This window comes from Amblyomma americanum, chromosome 5 (assembly GCF_052857255.1).
Source record: "Amblyomma americanum isolate KBUSLIRL-KWMA chromosome 5, ASM5285725v1, whole genome shotgun sequence".
NCBI lineage: Eukaryota > Metazoa > Arthropoda > Arachnida > Ixodida > Ixodidae > Amblyomma > Amblyomma americanum.
The window spans coordinates 81035520-81051885 of record NC_135501.1 but is presented as its reverse complement, the minus strand read 5'-3'; the positions used below and the strand labels follow the sequence as shown (position 1 = coordinate 81051885).

At 49.2% G+C, this 16366-nt stretch overlaps 1 protein-coding gene across 1 annotated transcript in view; it reads left to right on the top strand.

Annotated features, from left to right (window-relative positions):
• The first annotated feature begins 5531 nt into the window (after window positions 1-5531).
• Window positions 5532-16366, top strand: part of LOC144133997 (uncharacterized) — a 61504-nt gene continuing 50669 nt past the window's right edge. Inside the window, exons 1-2 of the mRNA XM_077667021.1 lie at window positions 5532-5599; window positions 7426-7774. Coding sequence (XP_077523147.1) covers window positions 5532-5599; window positions 7426-7774 — 417 coding nt within the window. The remainder of the gene's footprint in view (window positions 5600-7425; window positions 7775-16366) is intronic.

Sequence of the window (16366 nt, the reverse complement as noted above, 5' to 3'; positions counted from 1 at the left end):
GGTTTTATGTTCACTGACCAACAAGCCCAAACAGCCGCTTTAGTTCGTCTGATGGCGCTTTCAAGTGAACGGATGGAAGACGATGAAGACCTCGTTTTCAATCCACAGCGCGAGAGACTGGCAATTGAACACCGCGTCTAGGTGACGAAGAACACGACATTGCAAGCACATTGATAGTTTTTAGAATTCACGCTTGGCGCTAATATCCTGTCGTAACCGCCTATGGAAATTTAATAAAAATAATAATAATAATTGGTTTTTGGGGAAAGCAAATGGCGCAGTATCTGTCTCATATATCGTTGGACACCTGAACCGCGCCGTAAGGGAAGGGTAAAGGAGGGAGTGAAAGGAGAAAGGAAGAGAGAGGTGCTGTACTGGAGGGCTCCGGAATAATTTCGACCACCTGGGGATCTCTAACGTGCACTGACATCGCACAGCACATGGGCGCCTTAACGTTTTTCCTCCACAAAAACGCAGCCGCCGCGGTCGGGTTCGAACCCGGGAACTCCGGATCTATGGAAATTTCCTTGTTTATGCCACTACACATTGACCAATCCCCCCATACGGGTATGTGCCATGTTTCAAGCGGAAAAAGAAGAAAAAGACCAAGAAGCTCGAGAGCCTGGCAGCTTGAACAGGCCATTATGGTCATCGAGCAGGCAGGATGTTAAGACTTCCTCCAAATGATTGCTCACCGGAGGGAAGTGCATGAACGGACCGACTTTAAACCGGACGGGATGGTCCGATCCTGCCGTGACTCAGAGGCTGACGGAGATCCCGCTTGGTGCTCACTCCGGCCTCTGAGAGCGGAAGGCAGATATCTCGCTTGGTAGCACGTTCTCGCCTGATTGCGCTATGCTCAACTTGTCGTTTGAGTGTTAAGACTGTTGAATAGTCGCAGGCTGACGGGGATACCGCTTGGTGTGGACTCCGGCTTGCTTGAAAGTTCGAGTTTCTAGCTCCTACTTGGAATACCTGCCGACCACTTTGTAATATAACTGTAAATAAACAGGTACCGTTGAAGAAAGTGTTTTCCTCTGCGCCCATCACAACATGTCAGCGGGTCAGCAATCAAGTGGGAACATCATCAATGAAGAACAGTAACATCGCTCCATCATCTAACCTCATTCATTTTCAGGCGAATTTTGTCGAGCTAGAGGTGCTTTCAATATCACAATCATTCAAGCGTTGTTGTGGCAACACAAAAAGTTCCCATTCACAAGACCGAATGGCGAGAAGTATTGTATAGACAGCGGTGGCGTCGCCGTGGCGCAAACATGATCCCAACGCGAGACGTTCCATCCGAGCAGCAATGGGTCGAACGCGAGAAAGTGATCCAATCATCATCTTGCATCTTAAGCGCGTCGGTTCGAGCAGACGTGGCTATATTTATTATCATGACGTTAAAATGTTTGCCGCGTGTCGGCACACATTTCCTCATGAACGCGCACTGCTACTTTTTATGTCACGCAGTCCGCTGGCTCGCTTATTCCTGAGTATTTTCTTTCCATAAGCGCACGGAAAAAAGTTTGCTGCGGTTCAACTACTGCTAAGCCTGGTTAGAGAGCGAAAGCTGTGGTACATCGGGCAACTAGACGCGGCTTGGTGTCTGTAACGCCTAGTGCGTTCCGCATACTGGATAGGAAGTGCGCCCTTCCTGCCACCCTGGCAGGTGGCAGTTAAATCAACGGTATATCGCGAGAGGTTGGTCACCCAGTGAACGCTGCGGCCTATAGGGGACACAACATGGGCCAAAGGGCGCTGCGGACGCCAGCGAACAGCGCCCTCTCCGAGCAATTCCTCCTAGTTTATCGGCCTAGACGACGAGCTTCGTCGCTGACTTGTGTGCGTTGCCTCGCCCGCACGTGAAGGAAACTCGTTTTGCGCGCGCGCGCTCGTTTTTTCTGGCTCGCGCTTCGGCGCCGTTGGGAGAGGAGTTTGCTTCGCGCACGCTGTGCTCTCTCCGCTCGTGCATGGACGCCGTTGTGAGAGAAGAGCGCGCCCGCTCAGAGGGATGTCCTCGCAGTTTGACACTGCTGCGAAAATTTTGCGCGCGCTCTCGTGCTTTATAGAGGGAGCAGCTCGTGGGCGCGGCGTCAAGCAAACAGTCCAAAAGGGCGCTGTTTTCGTCATGCCCTAGTTTTGTGCCCAGAGCGAATAACCACGGGGCGTACGAAGTGAAAACTGAAAGTAAAGCCTACCTTCAATTTCAGGACATACACTGTGCTGTGCCCTGGACCGCCTCGGTTCTCGCCCACTAACAGAGCAAAAGATCCTCGATCCGTGGCCACAGCAGTCGACTGCCCTCAAGGCATACAAGGCACTCTTTGCCTACTTGAGAGCGACTGGATTGAGTGACAAATTGTGACAGCGTTGTGCGTGTGTGTGTGTTATGCCTTTTTCCCCTTCTCTCTTCTTCCTTTTAGTCCCCTAATTCCTCTTCCCCAGTGCAGGGTAGCCAACCGGAACACCTTTCTGGTTAACATCACTGCATTTCCCTTCTCCTCTTTATCTAAAGCCTACCTTCGAACTAAACTGCAACACGAATGCGTTTCGCGTTTTTTTTTCTTTGTGTCTTGAAACTGTGCTAGCCCGGCTCGATCTGCTTTCTTCCGCCGTGCGTGCTGGTGACATGTTTCTGCTGCCTTTTTCTTTTCCCTTTCCGCGGTGTTTCAATGGCTTTGGCGCTTAGCTGCTCACCCGTGTCGCAGGTCGAATCGCGCCGCGTTTAGGTTTGTGCGAAATATGAAAGCGCATTTCACGATGTCGGTGCACAATAATGAATCCCATTCTGTTGAGCTTTGAGAGTTTGAGCATGGGCGTGCGGCTGATACGAACAATATGGTCACGCATTGCCGTTCCTACCGGTGTCGCGCTTGCCTAGCCGCTCCTGCCGCATGGCCGTATTTACAGCTGATGGCGTATTTACCATACAGAAATCTAAAAATAATATTTGTTAATTCGGAGCCCTTGAGAAATAGCTTTGCGCACAATCTACGTACAGCCTTAGGACGTTAATCTCACTAACCACTGGCACGACTCAGTTCTGATGCGCATCGACGGGGCACGTAACACTATTGGGCGGCCACCCTGGGTCTACAGGCCGTGGTCTGTAATCTGCAGAGCCACACTGCTACCGCGTGTATACGACAGGGGCACAAGTTTAGTTCACGTGTGGGATCGTGTGGGCAATCTTCGCCTTCGAAGTTATAACCGCTGCCAGTTTACATGGTGTCGGCCGAGAAAGTGCACATATATTAAGTGCCCGCTAGCTCTGTCTCCGGTTGCCGCAGGAGATGGATCATTAGTACTATTTTTTAATCAATACTGCAGCGCCCGATACTGCACCGGTACTTCGCATTGAACGATGCCTGCCACCTGGGTAATTTTTGTCGACAGCACACACGGCAGTAAGCAAATCCGTCATTTCAGGGAAGCCCACAAGTCAAGCAAGACGCTTCCCCAGCTTTAGGCAACCACGATGCCGCGTGCCACTTCGATCATCGCGTAAAAACTGCCCACCGATGGACATAAACGGCGCACTGTGCAGTCGTCAGGCTGTACACGCATCCGACGCGCCCGCGAGGAGACGGACGCGAGCAGCACGCAGAGGGAGAAAGCGCGTGCAGCTCGCGAACACGGCCAGTCGAAGCGCCGCGGCGCCGTCATGCCCGATCGGCGCTTCAGAATTCTGTTGCTACGGGAGGAGCACGGCGCTGTCGCCGCGCGGCAAACTTGAGGTTGGGGCACCTATTCAGCGGGCCGCCGGCGGGCGTAGTCGGGCCAGGGCGGCTCCTAGCGGGGCGGCGGCGGCGAACTCTGACGTCATATCGGCGCGCTTTGCTACTTCTCTCGGGTTTCGCGCATGCGCACTATCGGCCTCCAAGCATCACGGCGAAATGCTCGACTGGGTAGCGTAGTGCTGCTCTCGCTTCAAAGCCTCGACGACAAACTCTACCCATGATTCATATACCTGACGAAGCCGTAACCCAACGCCGAGGATGGCGTCGCAATTCAAGACCCCGGACATGCGACTTAGAAGTGGCTATCGACGGCGGGAAAGTTACCGCTCTAGTCGACACAGGAGCCGAGTTTCCGGTGATGAATGGAACATTCGCCGCGCAACTGAGGAACGTCACGTCCACCTGGGACGGCCCACAAGTACGCATCGTAGGAAGTCACCTCAGTACGCCATTGGGGCGATCCACAGCCCCAGTGACCGTCAAGGTACAAACATATTCTGCGACCTGCGTAGTGCTACCGAAATGTTTCCGCGACGTGATCCAGGGCATCGATTTCCTTAGTGAAGATCAGGCGATCATCGACCTGCGGTCCAAGCTCATCACGCTTTCGACGGACGAAGCCATTCCTTCAATGACGATCATGGAGCAGCAATTTGCTCACGCTTTCGACGGACGAAGCCATTCCTTCAATGACGATCATGGAGCAGCAATTTGCTCTGAGTGTCCTGGATGAACAAGTGAACACTCCACTCCGCTAATGCGTCATGGTCACTGTAGGTGCCAGGGAAGCTACAACTTCGAAGCTATCATCGATTGGAATTAGGAATTGCTTCTAAGCGACGATTCGGCATCGCAAGGGGCGTCGCACATTTCCGGAACGGACAAGCTGAAATGGTACAGAGGAAGTTCAGCTATGAATATCGACACTTCAGCAGATATACGACGACTGCCATCTTAGACTAGCTATCCGACGTTCGCGAAGCCTTCTCTCTACCTGATTGAATTACAGAAGATTTACCTAGAGAAGATGGTGTTCGACAATAACTCAGACCTGCCCGCGAACAGACAACACCAGATCCAGAGTCCGCTTCGAAGCTACAGTGAGTGCTTCTCGTCGTCGCGAAATGGACGATAAAAGTTCTTCGCCAAATATTGCATTGTAACCGACGAACACACCCGAAACCTCCGCCGGAGCCCCTACCGTGTCGCCACGAGAACGCGAAGCTATTCGGGACCAAGTGAAAGAAATGCCTCGCGCGACGTCATTCAGCCATTGAAGATCCCCTGGGCGGCGATGGTTGTTCTGGCGATGAAGAAAGACGGCATACTTCGGTTCTGAGTCGTTTACCGCCGCTTGATTAACATAACGAATACGGATGTCTGCCCCCTTGCCCGCATCGACGATACCCTCGATTTGCTCTGCAACGCCAAGTAATTATCTTCGATAGAGCTCTACAGCGCCTACTAGAAGCCGTGAAAGAGACCGAGACAAGACCGGTTTGATCACACCGGATGTCCGCTTTGAGTTCAAGGTGATGCCATTCGAAATCTGTTCATCCCCAGCTATGCTCCAACAGATTATGGATGCAGTACTGGCAGGCTTGAAGTGGCATATTTGTCTAGTATACTTAGCTGACCTCGTTGGTTTCGCCTTGAACTTTTATGGCCACCTGATAAGGCTTAAAACAGTGCTAGATGCGATCAACTGCTCTGAACTAACATTGAAAGCAGACAAGTGTTGTTTTGCCTACGAAGAGCAGTTGTTTCTAAATCACATCATAACTCAGGATGGAGTACGCCCAGATCCGCAGAAAACAGCTGCAATCGCAGTTTTCATCGCCGGTCAAAAAAAAGCTGTGAGCAGATTCCTCACCGTGCGCATACTACCGACGATTTGTGAAGAGGTTTTCGCGCATCGCCGAACCTCTGACCCAACAGACAAAGGCAGACGTGCGATTTAAATGGGAAGCGCCGCAGTCAAGAGCCTTCAGGGAAGTTGAGCGTCGTTTACAGTCCCATTCGCTGCCTAGGCACCTTGATAAAAACACCGAAACTGAAATTCACACCGATGAAAGCAGCCTGGGCCTAGGCGCTGTCTTTGCGCAGAAAAGCGACGGACTGAAGAACGTAGTCGCGTACGCTAGCCGTTCCCTGTCCAAGGCCGGGGCTAACTATTCGACGACTGAGAAGGAGTCGGCTCGGCTACGTCGGCTCGGCTACGTGGAAATTCCACCGGTACTTGTACGGCAGGCCCTTCTAAGTTGGGACTGTCCATCACGCACTGTGCTGGGTCACCAACTTAAAGAACCCGTCTCGTTGCCTCGCTGAATGGAGCTTAAGACTCCAAGGATTCGACGTCACCGTTGTTTATCTGTCCGGACGCAAGCACTCTGACTCCGATTGCCCGTCACGAAACCCTGTATATGCACATGTGTTGTACGATGAAGTCGAACCCTTCCTAGAACCCATCAACTCCAGCTCTTTTGCACAGCAGGAACGCTCGGACCCAGACCTTCAACACCCCATCGAGTATCTGGAAGGCAAGTCTTCTTCACCCCCAGCAGCATTCAAGCGTGGTTTGTCCTATTTGAGTCTGCCAGTTGGCATACCAGTGAGGAACTTCGCCCCCAGCAAGACCGCTTACCTGCATGTCGCTCCGAACAGCTTACTAGAAGAAATTATGCAGGATTCGCACGACGAACACACAGCTGGGCATCTTGGCTGTTCTGACACTCTTGCGCCGCATTGAAGGCAAAAAAAATGGCCCAGCTTCACTGACTTAACGTCGCGAACGCTGCTGTTGACAGTGAAGCTGTCTAGCGTTCCCTGATCGCAAGGCTAAGCTTAATAGAACTTCTTAAAGCCACCAGATCGTTTGGCTGAGCGGTTATTCATCCATGGCAAGCTCTCTTCCTTTTCCGACCACTAAAGCATATTTTTTCCCCGACCTATATTGCTGGGCGAATTTTTTTTTAAACCCTCTTGACAAGCTTTTTATCAAGCAAATGGTTTCGTTATACCTCGCACAGGCTTCTGGATTCACCCGACGACGCCATGCCGGTTAGCGCGCCAATTCTCGCTGGGGTTCTTTAACCTGCACTGACATGGCAAAGTACACGGGCCTATATAATTTTGCATCCAACGAAATTCGATTGCCGCGGCCGGGATCGAACCCGCGTCTTTCGGGCCAGCAGCCGAGCACCATAATCACTGAGCCACCGCTGCGGCTACCGTTTTGTTTACCCTGTATGAATGATTGATCATGCTTTGCAACGCATCCCTTGAGTTACTTAGCAAGACAATGACATCAGCGAATCTCAGAGTACGTTCACCAATAACTCTTATTTTTGTCTATTTCATTTTTATTTACAACATATCTGCGTCTCCTGGGGGCATTACCGAAAAGGCACATTTGGAACGACGTTGTAATTGTGCACAATAATAAAAAACAAAGTGCTATATCGGAGTGCTAATCAGGAACCCAGTGTCCGGGGTTCATTTTCAGTTGGTCACGTCATGAGTGAACCTTGTTCTCGTATCGTATCATGTGGGCCGTGTTAAGTCGAGGCTTACTAGAGCCTTAGCGAGTACAAACACGTGCGTGAGCGTGCGCGACTGAGTTTTTTTCCGTTCGGGCTCCGTGAACTCTTGGCACATTGTTAAAATCGGGCTTGCTTTTCAGGAGCTGCGTCGGATTCATCAAGCGCGAGCACAAGACAGGCACCGTGGACGTTCTCGATGCGCTAAACATCAGCTTCGACTCGTTGGTGGCGCTCACGACCGGCCGCAATCTGTTCCAGTTCGTCGCCTCCACCAGCCTACGCACCGGGCTTGCTTCGGTGGTCAGCGTAACAGTGAATGGGTCTCAGCTCGTCTTGGACGCTGGAAGCAGCCTCGAACTCTTGCTTCCCCACGGCCTTCTCGAGCACTATGTAGAGGAGACGCTGAGGGACCTTCGCGTCGTCGGTGGCGAAGGCATCGTTGCGGTGTTGCTGGCTATTGACGGTACTGTCACGTCCTGGCTTCAACAAGTAAGCAAACGGCAGCGGCTGCTTCGGGCTGTCCAGTTAAAGCAAAATTGGCCGAATTCCTAAAAAAATCCGCTCCAATATTGACGCCTAAAAGATTATGGCCACGCATGGAGAATAACTTCGTCCATGCTTGCCGTATTCAAATGTTCGGACCAGGGATGGGCAAATGCCCCCAGTTTTGTCTTTTCTAGCTCTCTCACTCTTACCATTAAATCATTGGCTCGCATTCACCCCCGCCCTCAGTTCGTGAAATTCTCTGGTATCTCCTCGCCATTACCTTCACCTCGTGAAACTATTTTGCCCTCCCTCGCTGCCACATTCGGCATTTTAACATTCGCGATTTTTTTTCCTTGCTCCTAATAAAGTGGTGCCTTGTTAATATGTACTGTCATGGGCAATATGGGCCGGAACACGGGAGCGCGGGCCTGATAGCCACGAACCCTACATGTAGCGATACGTGGCGACAGCTTTCAGAAACAAAGTGGAAAGGGAGGTGCGTTTTACCATTTCTCGGAAGCAGGCGACGCAGCGCTACACTTTCCACAGTTTTGCGAAAAGTGACCACAATGCATCGCTACTACGAGCGTTTAGGCTCTTTGCCTAGTGCTCCCGTCTTCTTGCTCATTTTTCCCATTTTTCTAAGCACAAATGACTATAGAGCAAGTTGTCCGCAATAACGAACCATGAGGAAAAAAACGATATTCGAAAACAGAAATTCTGAGGGTACTTAAGTCTGTTTACGTGGAGGAATGCGTGGAGGAAAGCATGTTTTTAGAGGAAGGTGGCAGTGGTTTTTTTATTAAAATAATAGTAAAAAGGAAGGATATGATTTTTGCTAGCCCCGTCATCCGCCATCGATACTGAAGCACCTGAGCTGGGGCAGCGGAAATAAAGAATAGCAGGCAGAATGCAGAAATGAAATGAAATAGTTGAGGGGACATGAAGCGAGGATAGGGGAGGAGTAATATGTACAAACTATTTACACAATAAGTAATGTGTCCAGGTTGTGCGCGTGATTAGTTCATTTTAGAGTAATTAAAATCACACGCGCACAGCACTGTGTTGGCTACAACTGGAGTGGAACGTCCAGTTATTAATCGTTCAAGGTAGAACTCGCGGAGCGTTCGGTCACTGCGTGTAACTACCTGACGGAGAACAGACGGGACGTCAAGCCCGGGTGTTCGAGGAATGCACACAGGCTCAAACACACGGGCTTGACGTCCCACCTGTTCTCCGTCAGGTAGTTAAACGCAGTGACCGAACGCTCCGCGAGTTTTAGAGGAAAGACAAGCTTTTTGAGAAAAGGAAAGGGCGCAGTAGCTCTCAGATCTGGACATTTCGGTGGACACGTCAACCGCGTTTTCCTATAACGAGGAACGCGCCATCCGCACGTCTTGGGGCGTCAGTGGAGAGAAGCTCTCTAACACAGCAGCATCCTTCACCTTGAAATGGTAGGCAAAACAGCGCTGACGAACGGGACGGAAGAAGGCGAGACAGACACATGCGCTGACTAACAACCAAATGGTTTATTGCGAAAGAGGGGGCAATATAAAGCATAGAAGGGAAGAAGAAATGCGGTGCAAAACATGATATGGCATACATTCGAGATATCATCATTGATTAAGAAAAGCGATCTCCTGTGGGAATAGAGCCACCGATGGTTGGCTTACACATGAGTTGCCTAATGCATGAATGTGAAAGGCCTCCGGTATCAGGCGCGAGGTATGATCGTTATATTTGGCGATGATAGTTGTTTGGTTCAAAAACGCCTCACATTCTTCGCAATCTGCGAAATGAATGACCATATTATTTCGGCGTGACTTGTTTTCAATGTCTTTTGCATGTTCGCGTAGCCGATCGTTGACGCACCGTCCGGTCTCTCTGATGTAGAAACGGCCGCATGACAGTGGGACCTTGTACACCACACCCCAGCAACAGTTGACAAATTTGTTTCTGTGTTTCTTCTGACAAGACTTCTTTCCACTCTCATGATTCACTCTCTTGCACAGGCCTCCCAATTTGTTCCTGGCAGAGAAAAGGAGCCTTACGCCGGCTTTGTTCACAATCTTTTTCAGGTTATGCGAAACTTGGTGAACATACGGAATACATGTTATGCGCTTAGTGTCCAGTTTGCGCGTCTCCTTCTGAATTCTGCATTCTTTTAATATCAATTCTGCTATACTAGATAAGATCTTCGTCGGGTATCCCGCAGCGGAAAGCCTAGTAACCTGCGCGTCAAAGCTGGCTTGGGTCTTATGTGCACATGATCTAAACAGAGTGGCTTTCATGCATGTTTTCGCTATCCCGCGCTTGACTATCTTAGAGTGGGCCGACCGGAAGGGGAGCAGGCTTTTCTGGGAGCGCGGGGAGTATATCCGACACACATGGTCACACGATAGCACAAGTTCCAGATCCAAAAACCTTAGTTTGTTGTTAGTAGGTAGCTCTGTGGTCAATTGTAGGTTGTTAAGTTCAGTACTGAACACGTCAAAAATCTGAGCAACAGTTTGTTGCGCGTTACTTTTGCGATAAAATACTACAAAGTCATCTACATAACGCACAACCTTAACAACGGTGCCGTCTTCTTAGTATTTTATCGCAAAAGTAACGCCCAATAAACTGTTGCTCAGATTTTTGACGTGTTCAGTACTGAACTTAACAACCTACAATTGACCACAGAGCTACCTACTAACAACAAACTAAGGTTTTTGGACCTGGAACTTGTGCTATCGTGTGACCATGTGTGTTTGATATACTCCCCGCGCTCCCAGAAAAGCCTGCTCCCCTTCCGGTCGGCCCACTCTAAGATAGTCAAGCGCGGGATAGCGAAAACATGCATGAAAGCCGCTCTGTTTAGATCATGTGCACATAAGACCCAGGCCAGCTTTGACGCGCAGGTTACTAGGCTTACCGCTGCGGGATACCCGACGAAGATCTTATCTAGCATAGAAGAGTCGATATTAAAAGAATGCAGAATTCAGAAGGAGACGCGCAAACTGGACACTAAGCACATAACATGTATTCCGTATGTTCACCAAGTTTCGCATAACCTGAAAAAGATTGTGAACAAAGCCGGCGTAAGGCTCCTTTTCTCTGCCAGGAACAAATTGGGAGGCCTGTGCAAGAGAGTGAATCAGGAGAGTGGAAAGATGTCTTGTCAGAAGAAACACAGAAAGAAATTTGACAACTGTTGCTGTGGTGTGGTGTACAAGGTCCCACTGTCATGCGGCCGTTTCTACATCGGAGAGACCGGACGGTGCGTCAACGATCGGCTACGCGAACACGCGAAAGACATTAGAGAGTTTTAGTTTCACTTACGTAGAGGGTTCACGTACGCAAACGTGAGAAGTCTACGTAGCCTGCACGTAGGTCGTTTGAAACCCTTATAGTTACACGTACGCGAAGCACGCTGCGCGTTACGCCTAGCGCCATGTACTAAGAAACACAGACACTGGCTGTAGCCTAAATCATCCAAGACAAGTCTTTAAGCCAAGCCATTCATAGCGAGACCGTTGCTATGACGACGACCAACGCTACTTCGTCAGGCTTAACAGCTGAAAAATCGATCTTCTGTCTGAAAAACAAAAGCTATTTGTCGCTTGAAACCTTATGCGAGGGTAACAATGGGCAAATCGAAGGCGAATACAAGAGTTTAGAACACGATATCGCCTCGAGGGAATAGCGACGAAGCTGTTATCGCTGTGAAGCGGCGGGCAGGGCGCCGCCATGTTTGTCAACGCTACGTACGCAAGCAACGCAAAGACCGCAACGTAAAAATCCGAATCTCACGTACGTACGTGAGACTCGCGCATACCCGTTGCGTTCTGCGCATGCGCACTGGTCACACGTAAGAGCTCTACGTACGTGAAGCCTCTGCGTACGTGAAACTAAAACTCTCTATTAGAGAGTTTTAGTTTCACGTACGTAGAGGGTTCACGTACGCAAACGTGAGAAGTCTACGTAGCCTGCACGCAGGTGGTTTGAAACCCTTATAGTTACACGTGCGCGAAACACGCCGCGCGTTACGCCTAGCGCCATCTACTAAGAAACACAGACACTGGTTGTAGCCAAAATCATCCAAGACAAGTCATTAAGCGAAGCCATTCATAGCGAGACCGTTGCTATGACGACGACCAACGCTACTTCGTCAGGCTTAGCCGCTGAAAAATCGCCCTTCTGTCTGAAAAACAAAAGCTATTTGTCGCTTGAAACCTTATGCGAGGGTAAGAATGGGCAAATCGAAGGCGAATACAGCAGTTTAGAACACCATATCGCCTCGAGGGATTAGCGACGAAGCTGTTATCGCCGTGAAGCGGCGGGCAGGGTGCCGCCATGTTTGTCAACGCTACGTACGCATGCAACGCAAAGACCGCAACGTAAAAATCCGAATCTCACGTACGCACGTGAGACTCGCTCATACCCTTTGCGTTCTGCGCATGCGCACTGATCACCCGTAAGAGCTCTACGTACGTGAAGCCTCTGCGTACGTGAAACTAAAGCTCTCTATTGAAAACAAGTCACGCCGAAATAATATGGTCATTCATTTCGCAGATTGCGAAGAATGTGAGGCGTTTTTGAACCAAACAACTATCATCGCCAAATATAACGATCATACCTCGCGCCTGATATCGGAGGCCTTTCACATTCATGCATTAGGCAACTCATGTGTAAGCCAACCATCGGTGGCTCTATTCCCACAGGAGATCGCTTTTCTTAATCAGTGATGATATCCCGAATGTATGCCATATCATGTTTTGCACCGCATTTCTTCTTCCGTTCTATGCTTTATATTGCCCCCTCTTTCGCAATAAACCATTTGGTTGTTAGTCAGCGCATGTGTCTGTCTCGGCTTCTTCCGTCCCGTCCGTCAGCGCTGTTTTGCCTGCCATTTCAACATGAACCAACCAGCCCGACTCAGCCCTCTCCTTGATCCTTCACCTCTTCAGCCTCTGGTCATGGCCCTCAATCCTAGGTCACGGCAATCCACACAAACACATCCCTTTACACTACCGCAGTGGAATTGGGTTTCAATGTCGCAGAAGCGAGGCCATGCACTTTCGCCTTTGCCTTGAAACCTTTGAGTTCCTCGTGGCCCTGGCCCCCTTCAGGAGCGCGGAGCCAGCACCAAACTCACTAACTATAACACTTTCCAGAGAGGACTCACAAACCTGCATCCTAGTCCACAAAGACTACACTGCACAAGAGGTCACCCTCCCATCAACCCCCGAATACTCCTATGTTATGGTCATGGTCTTACCTCTGCGGGGCAAACATCAGCCCTAGGTGTGCTTAGCGGTGTTCCCAAAAGCGACGGCTGCGTAGCAGACGATGACTGTAATTTCCCTTACTCCAAGAGACGAAACAGTCGATAACGCCGGCCGTGGTCTAAGCTGAGCGCCGAGGTTCTCTAGCGAGGAAAATTAGCACACGCGTTTCGAATTGGGGGCAGCATTTATTACGACACGTCACCAGCGGACGCTTCGCTGACGCCATACTTCCGGCGCTCCTCGTGCGCTCGGTTTCGGTCGCGTGCGGGAAAAACCGTCGGATTCCTTCGCGCTGCAGGGTTCGAAATTTGAGGTTTTCTTCGTTTCAAGAACTCATATGACATAGTCTTGTTCACGGCATCAAACTTCCCATTTGGGTCTAACCACCCAGCTACGATAATCAAAACGTTAATTAGCAGGCATTTGCTAATTACCTGCATAATTATATGGGTTCTGCAGCATATTGTGTCCGCTGGGGCAGAGAGAGTGATCCTAAACCTATTTTTTTGCTGTACTGAACCCACTATTTTCAGGACTTTTTTAAAGTGTTCGCTGAAACACGCATACTGGCCCCCAAAACTTGAAGGCGCAACTTTTTCTAAGCTCTTTACAGAAGCAATGCGCGTGGCTGGACGCGACCCACTACTCATTGTAGGTGATTTGAACGCTCCATGTCGGCAAGGGGGCTACCTTAGGGAGGAACCCCGATGCATAAAATTGGCGGAACTTATTTCGATTCTCGGTCTTACCCTCCATACCGTTCCGGCCAACCCCACTCACATGGGGCATGGGCAACTCAGTAACCCTAATGAGTGCCCAGCTTTGGCACTTCCCCGCAATATTCGGCACGCTGACTGGCTCAATACTCAGGAAACCCTCCCTGGCAGTGACCACTGTATCATTAGTACGACCATTTACACGCGGCTTCTTAAACGCCGCACAACACGAGCACATATTCCCGATTGAAATTACGAGCTGGGTTGGGTGCCTCCTCTCGCCTGGCGCATCCTACAAAATTGCTGCCGGTCCAGCGACCCTCGAAATTGCAATCTCACCTAGACTCCCGGCCACCAGGCATCCCAGGGCAATGACTTAGCCGGTCAGGTGGCCCGCGCGCTTTCTTCCCGAGCACAGACACTTGCTCTAGGAGCCTACTCTGAGCCCAAGCAATCTTTAATTACATCCATAGACATCACTGCATATTATAAGGACAGTCATCGTCGCTCTCCGGAGAGCAGACGAACGGCTCCTTCTGGAAATTTTTACGAATACAATGCTGTGCCCGGCAGTATTGAAGCACTTCAATTCCCAATTTGATGGTGGCTGCAGCCTGTGTGGACCGACGTTCTAGGACGTTTTCCACATGGTCTAGGGCTGTCCTTCCAAACCCTACTCTTCGTAATCCTTCATCTCTCACCCTTCTAGAGAGGCCGGGGGGGGGGGGGGGGGGGGGGCTCTGCTCAGCTGCCATGACGCATGCAGTCCCGACGTACCTTGGTCGCCAGGGCGCGAGCAGCGTTAGGCACCATTGGGGCTGCGTAATAGAGCTCCACTTAGATTTATGAGAACCTGGGCCATGAGGCCTGGGCCCAAACACCTTCTTTTACAGATTCAATAAATGTTCGTCACCACCACCGCCATAAATCATGCAAATGTAGGTGCATATACCATCGGTCCGAACCCCTGTCGCAAGTCTTAGAAATTCTAGGCCGCAATTGAATTGCATATGCTATTGGTCCGAACCTCTGTCGCCATTAGCTAGCATCCGACCTCCAGCTTGGCGAAAACATGTAAGCTATATGCAAGAAGAAATGCTATGACACCACCCAGAATGCTGTACAACGAACGGTAGCTTAAAATTTCGGTGAATGTATTCGGGAATACTGCCCCCACATTCAGGTCAACCAGTGGTGACATCGTTGGGATTTCGTCTGCACCTGTGATTTCTGTTGCTCAAAACGAGCGTCGTCGCTTCGGCGGACGCGGTTCTGCGCCGCGCGTCTCTTCACGTCATTAATTAGTGATGATGGCATCGTTTTTCATTTCGTTATTTTCAGCTTTACTAAGAAACACATTTTTCTTAATTACACCACTTAATTTCTCAACTGGTTTTACTAATTAATGGTGTGAAGAAATCATGCATCACCACATATAGCACAATTAAGTTACTCATTATCATTAAACTGTCAAACATTCCTTCGTCTGGAGTTACGTCAGAAACTAACACTTGATAGAACCCAAGCCAAAAACTAAAAAGATGTTACTGAAAGTTTCTAATAATACCATCTGGTAGGATTGAGCCTTATCTTATAATGTGTAGCGCAAAAAAGAGAATCTCAGTTACAGACTGCATGATAGCTATCTACAGAGGTTTAGCGATACTTGTAGTTTGTTAATAATACAGACGATCGATGTGCGCAAAACATTAGAGAAAGCACGTACACGGGAGAAACACAATGACTGGTGCAACTCCTTGTGTTTCTCCCGTGTACGTGGTTCGTCTAATGTTGGGCGCACATCTATCATCTGTATTATCACCATACACCAACTAGGCCCAACTGAAGTGTTATTGTAGTTTGTTCATGGCTCTAAAATTCTTTTTGAGGAGAACAAGAATTCTTGATATGTTCGTTTAAAAGCTCCGATTGGCTGGCAGAAGACAATACATGATTCGTGTAGGTTAAGTAGTTTGGCTACTTGATAGTTCATGCCCTGTTTGCCATAGCTAGTTCTAAATTTTTTAATCTTTCTTTTAGGGTTTCTAATTTCATATCTCAAGGAAGTATGTGGATGTGATCAGTATACAATTGTTTGTTGTATACCTGTTGCATTAGCCTTAAATTGTATACTTTTATAACTGAAGGATGTTATATTTGGAGAAAAGAGGTTGCGTGTCTAGGTGTTTTATTGGGCCTTTGTAGTTTTCTAGGATTGGAAGTACGCGCTTCTACAGAATTAGTATTCTTTCAAAATTACCTTTGGTGGTAGTACCCCACACAAGCATGCCATGCGGCAATTTGGAATAAAACAACGTAATAAATTGATTTTTCAACTATAAAGGTAAGCTATAGGAAACTTCGCTTAGGCATCCAACGGAACGCGCGAGTTCCAAAATAAGATGACTGACATGATAACTCCAAGACAAATGTTCGTGAAGCCATACTCCAAGGAACTCATGCACCTGTACTTTTTCCAGGTAATGGTCCTATAACATTACCTAAATATCAATTAAATTTTTGTTGACGGGCCTGGATACTATGTATTTAATTTTTGTGCATTAAGCCGTAAATTATTTTTTTCAGCCATCACGACAATTTCCCCATAT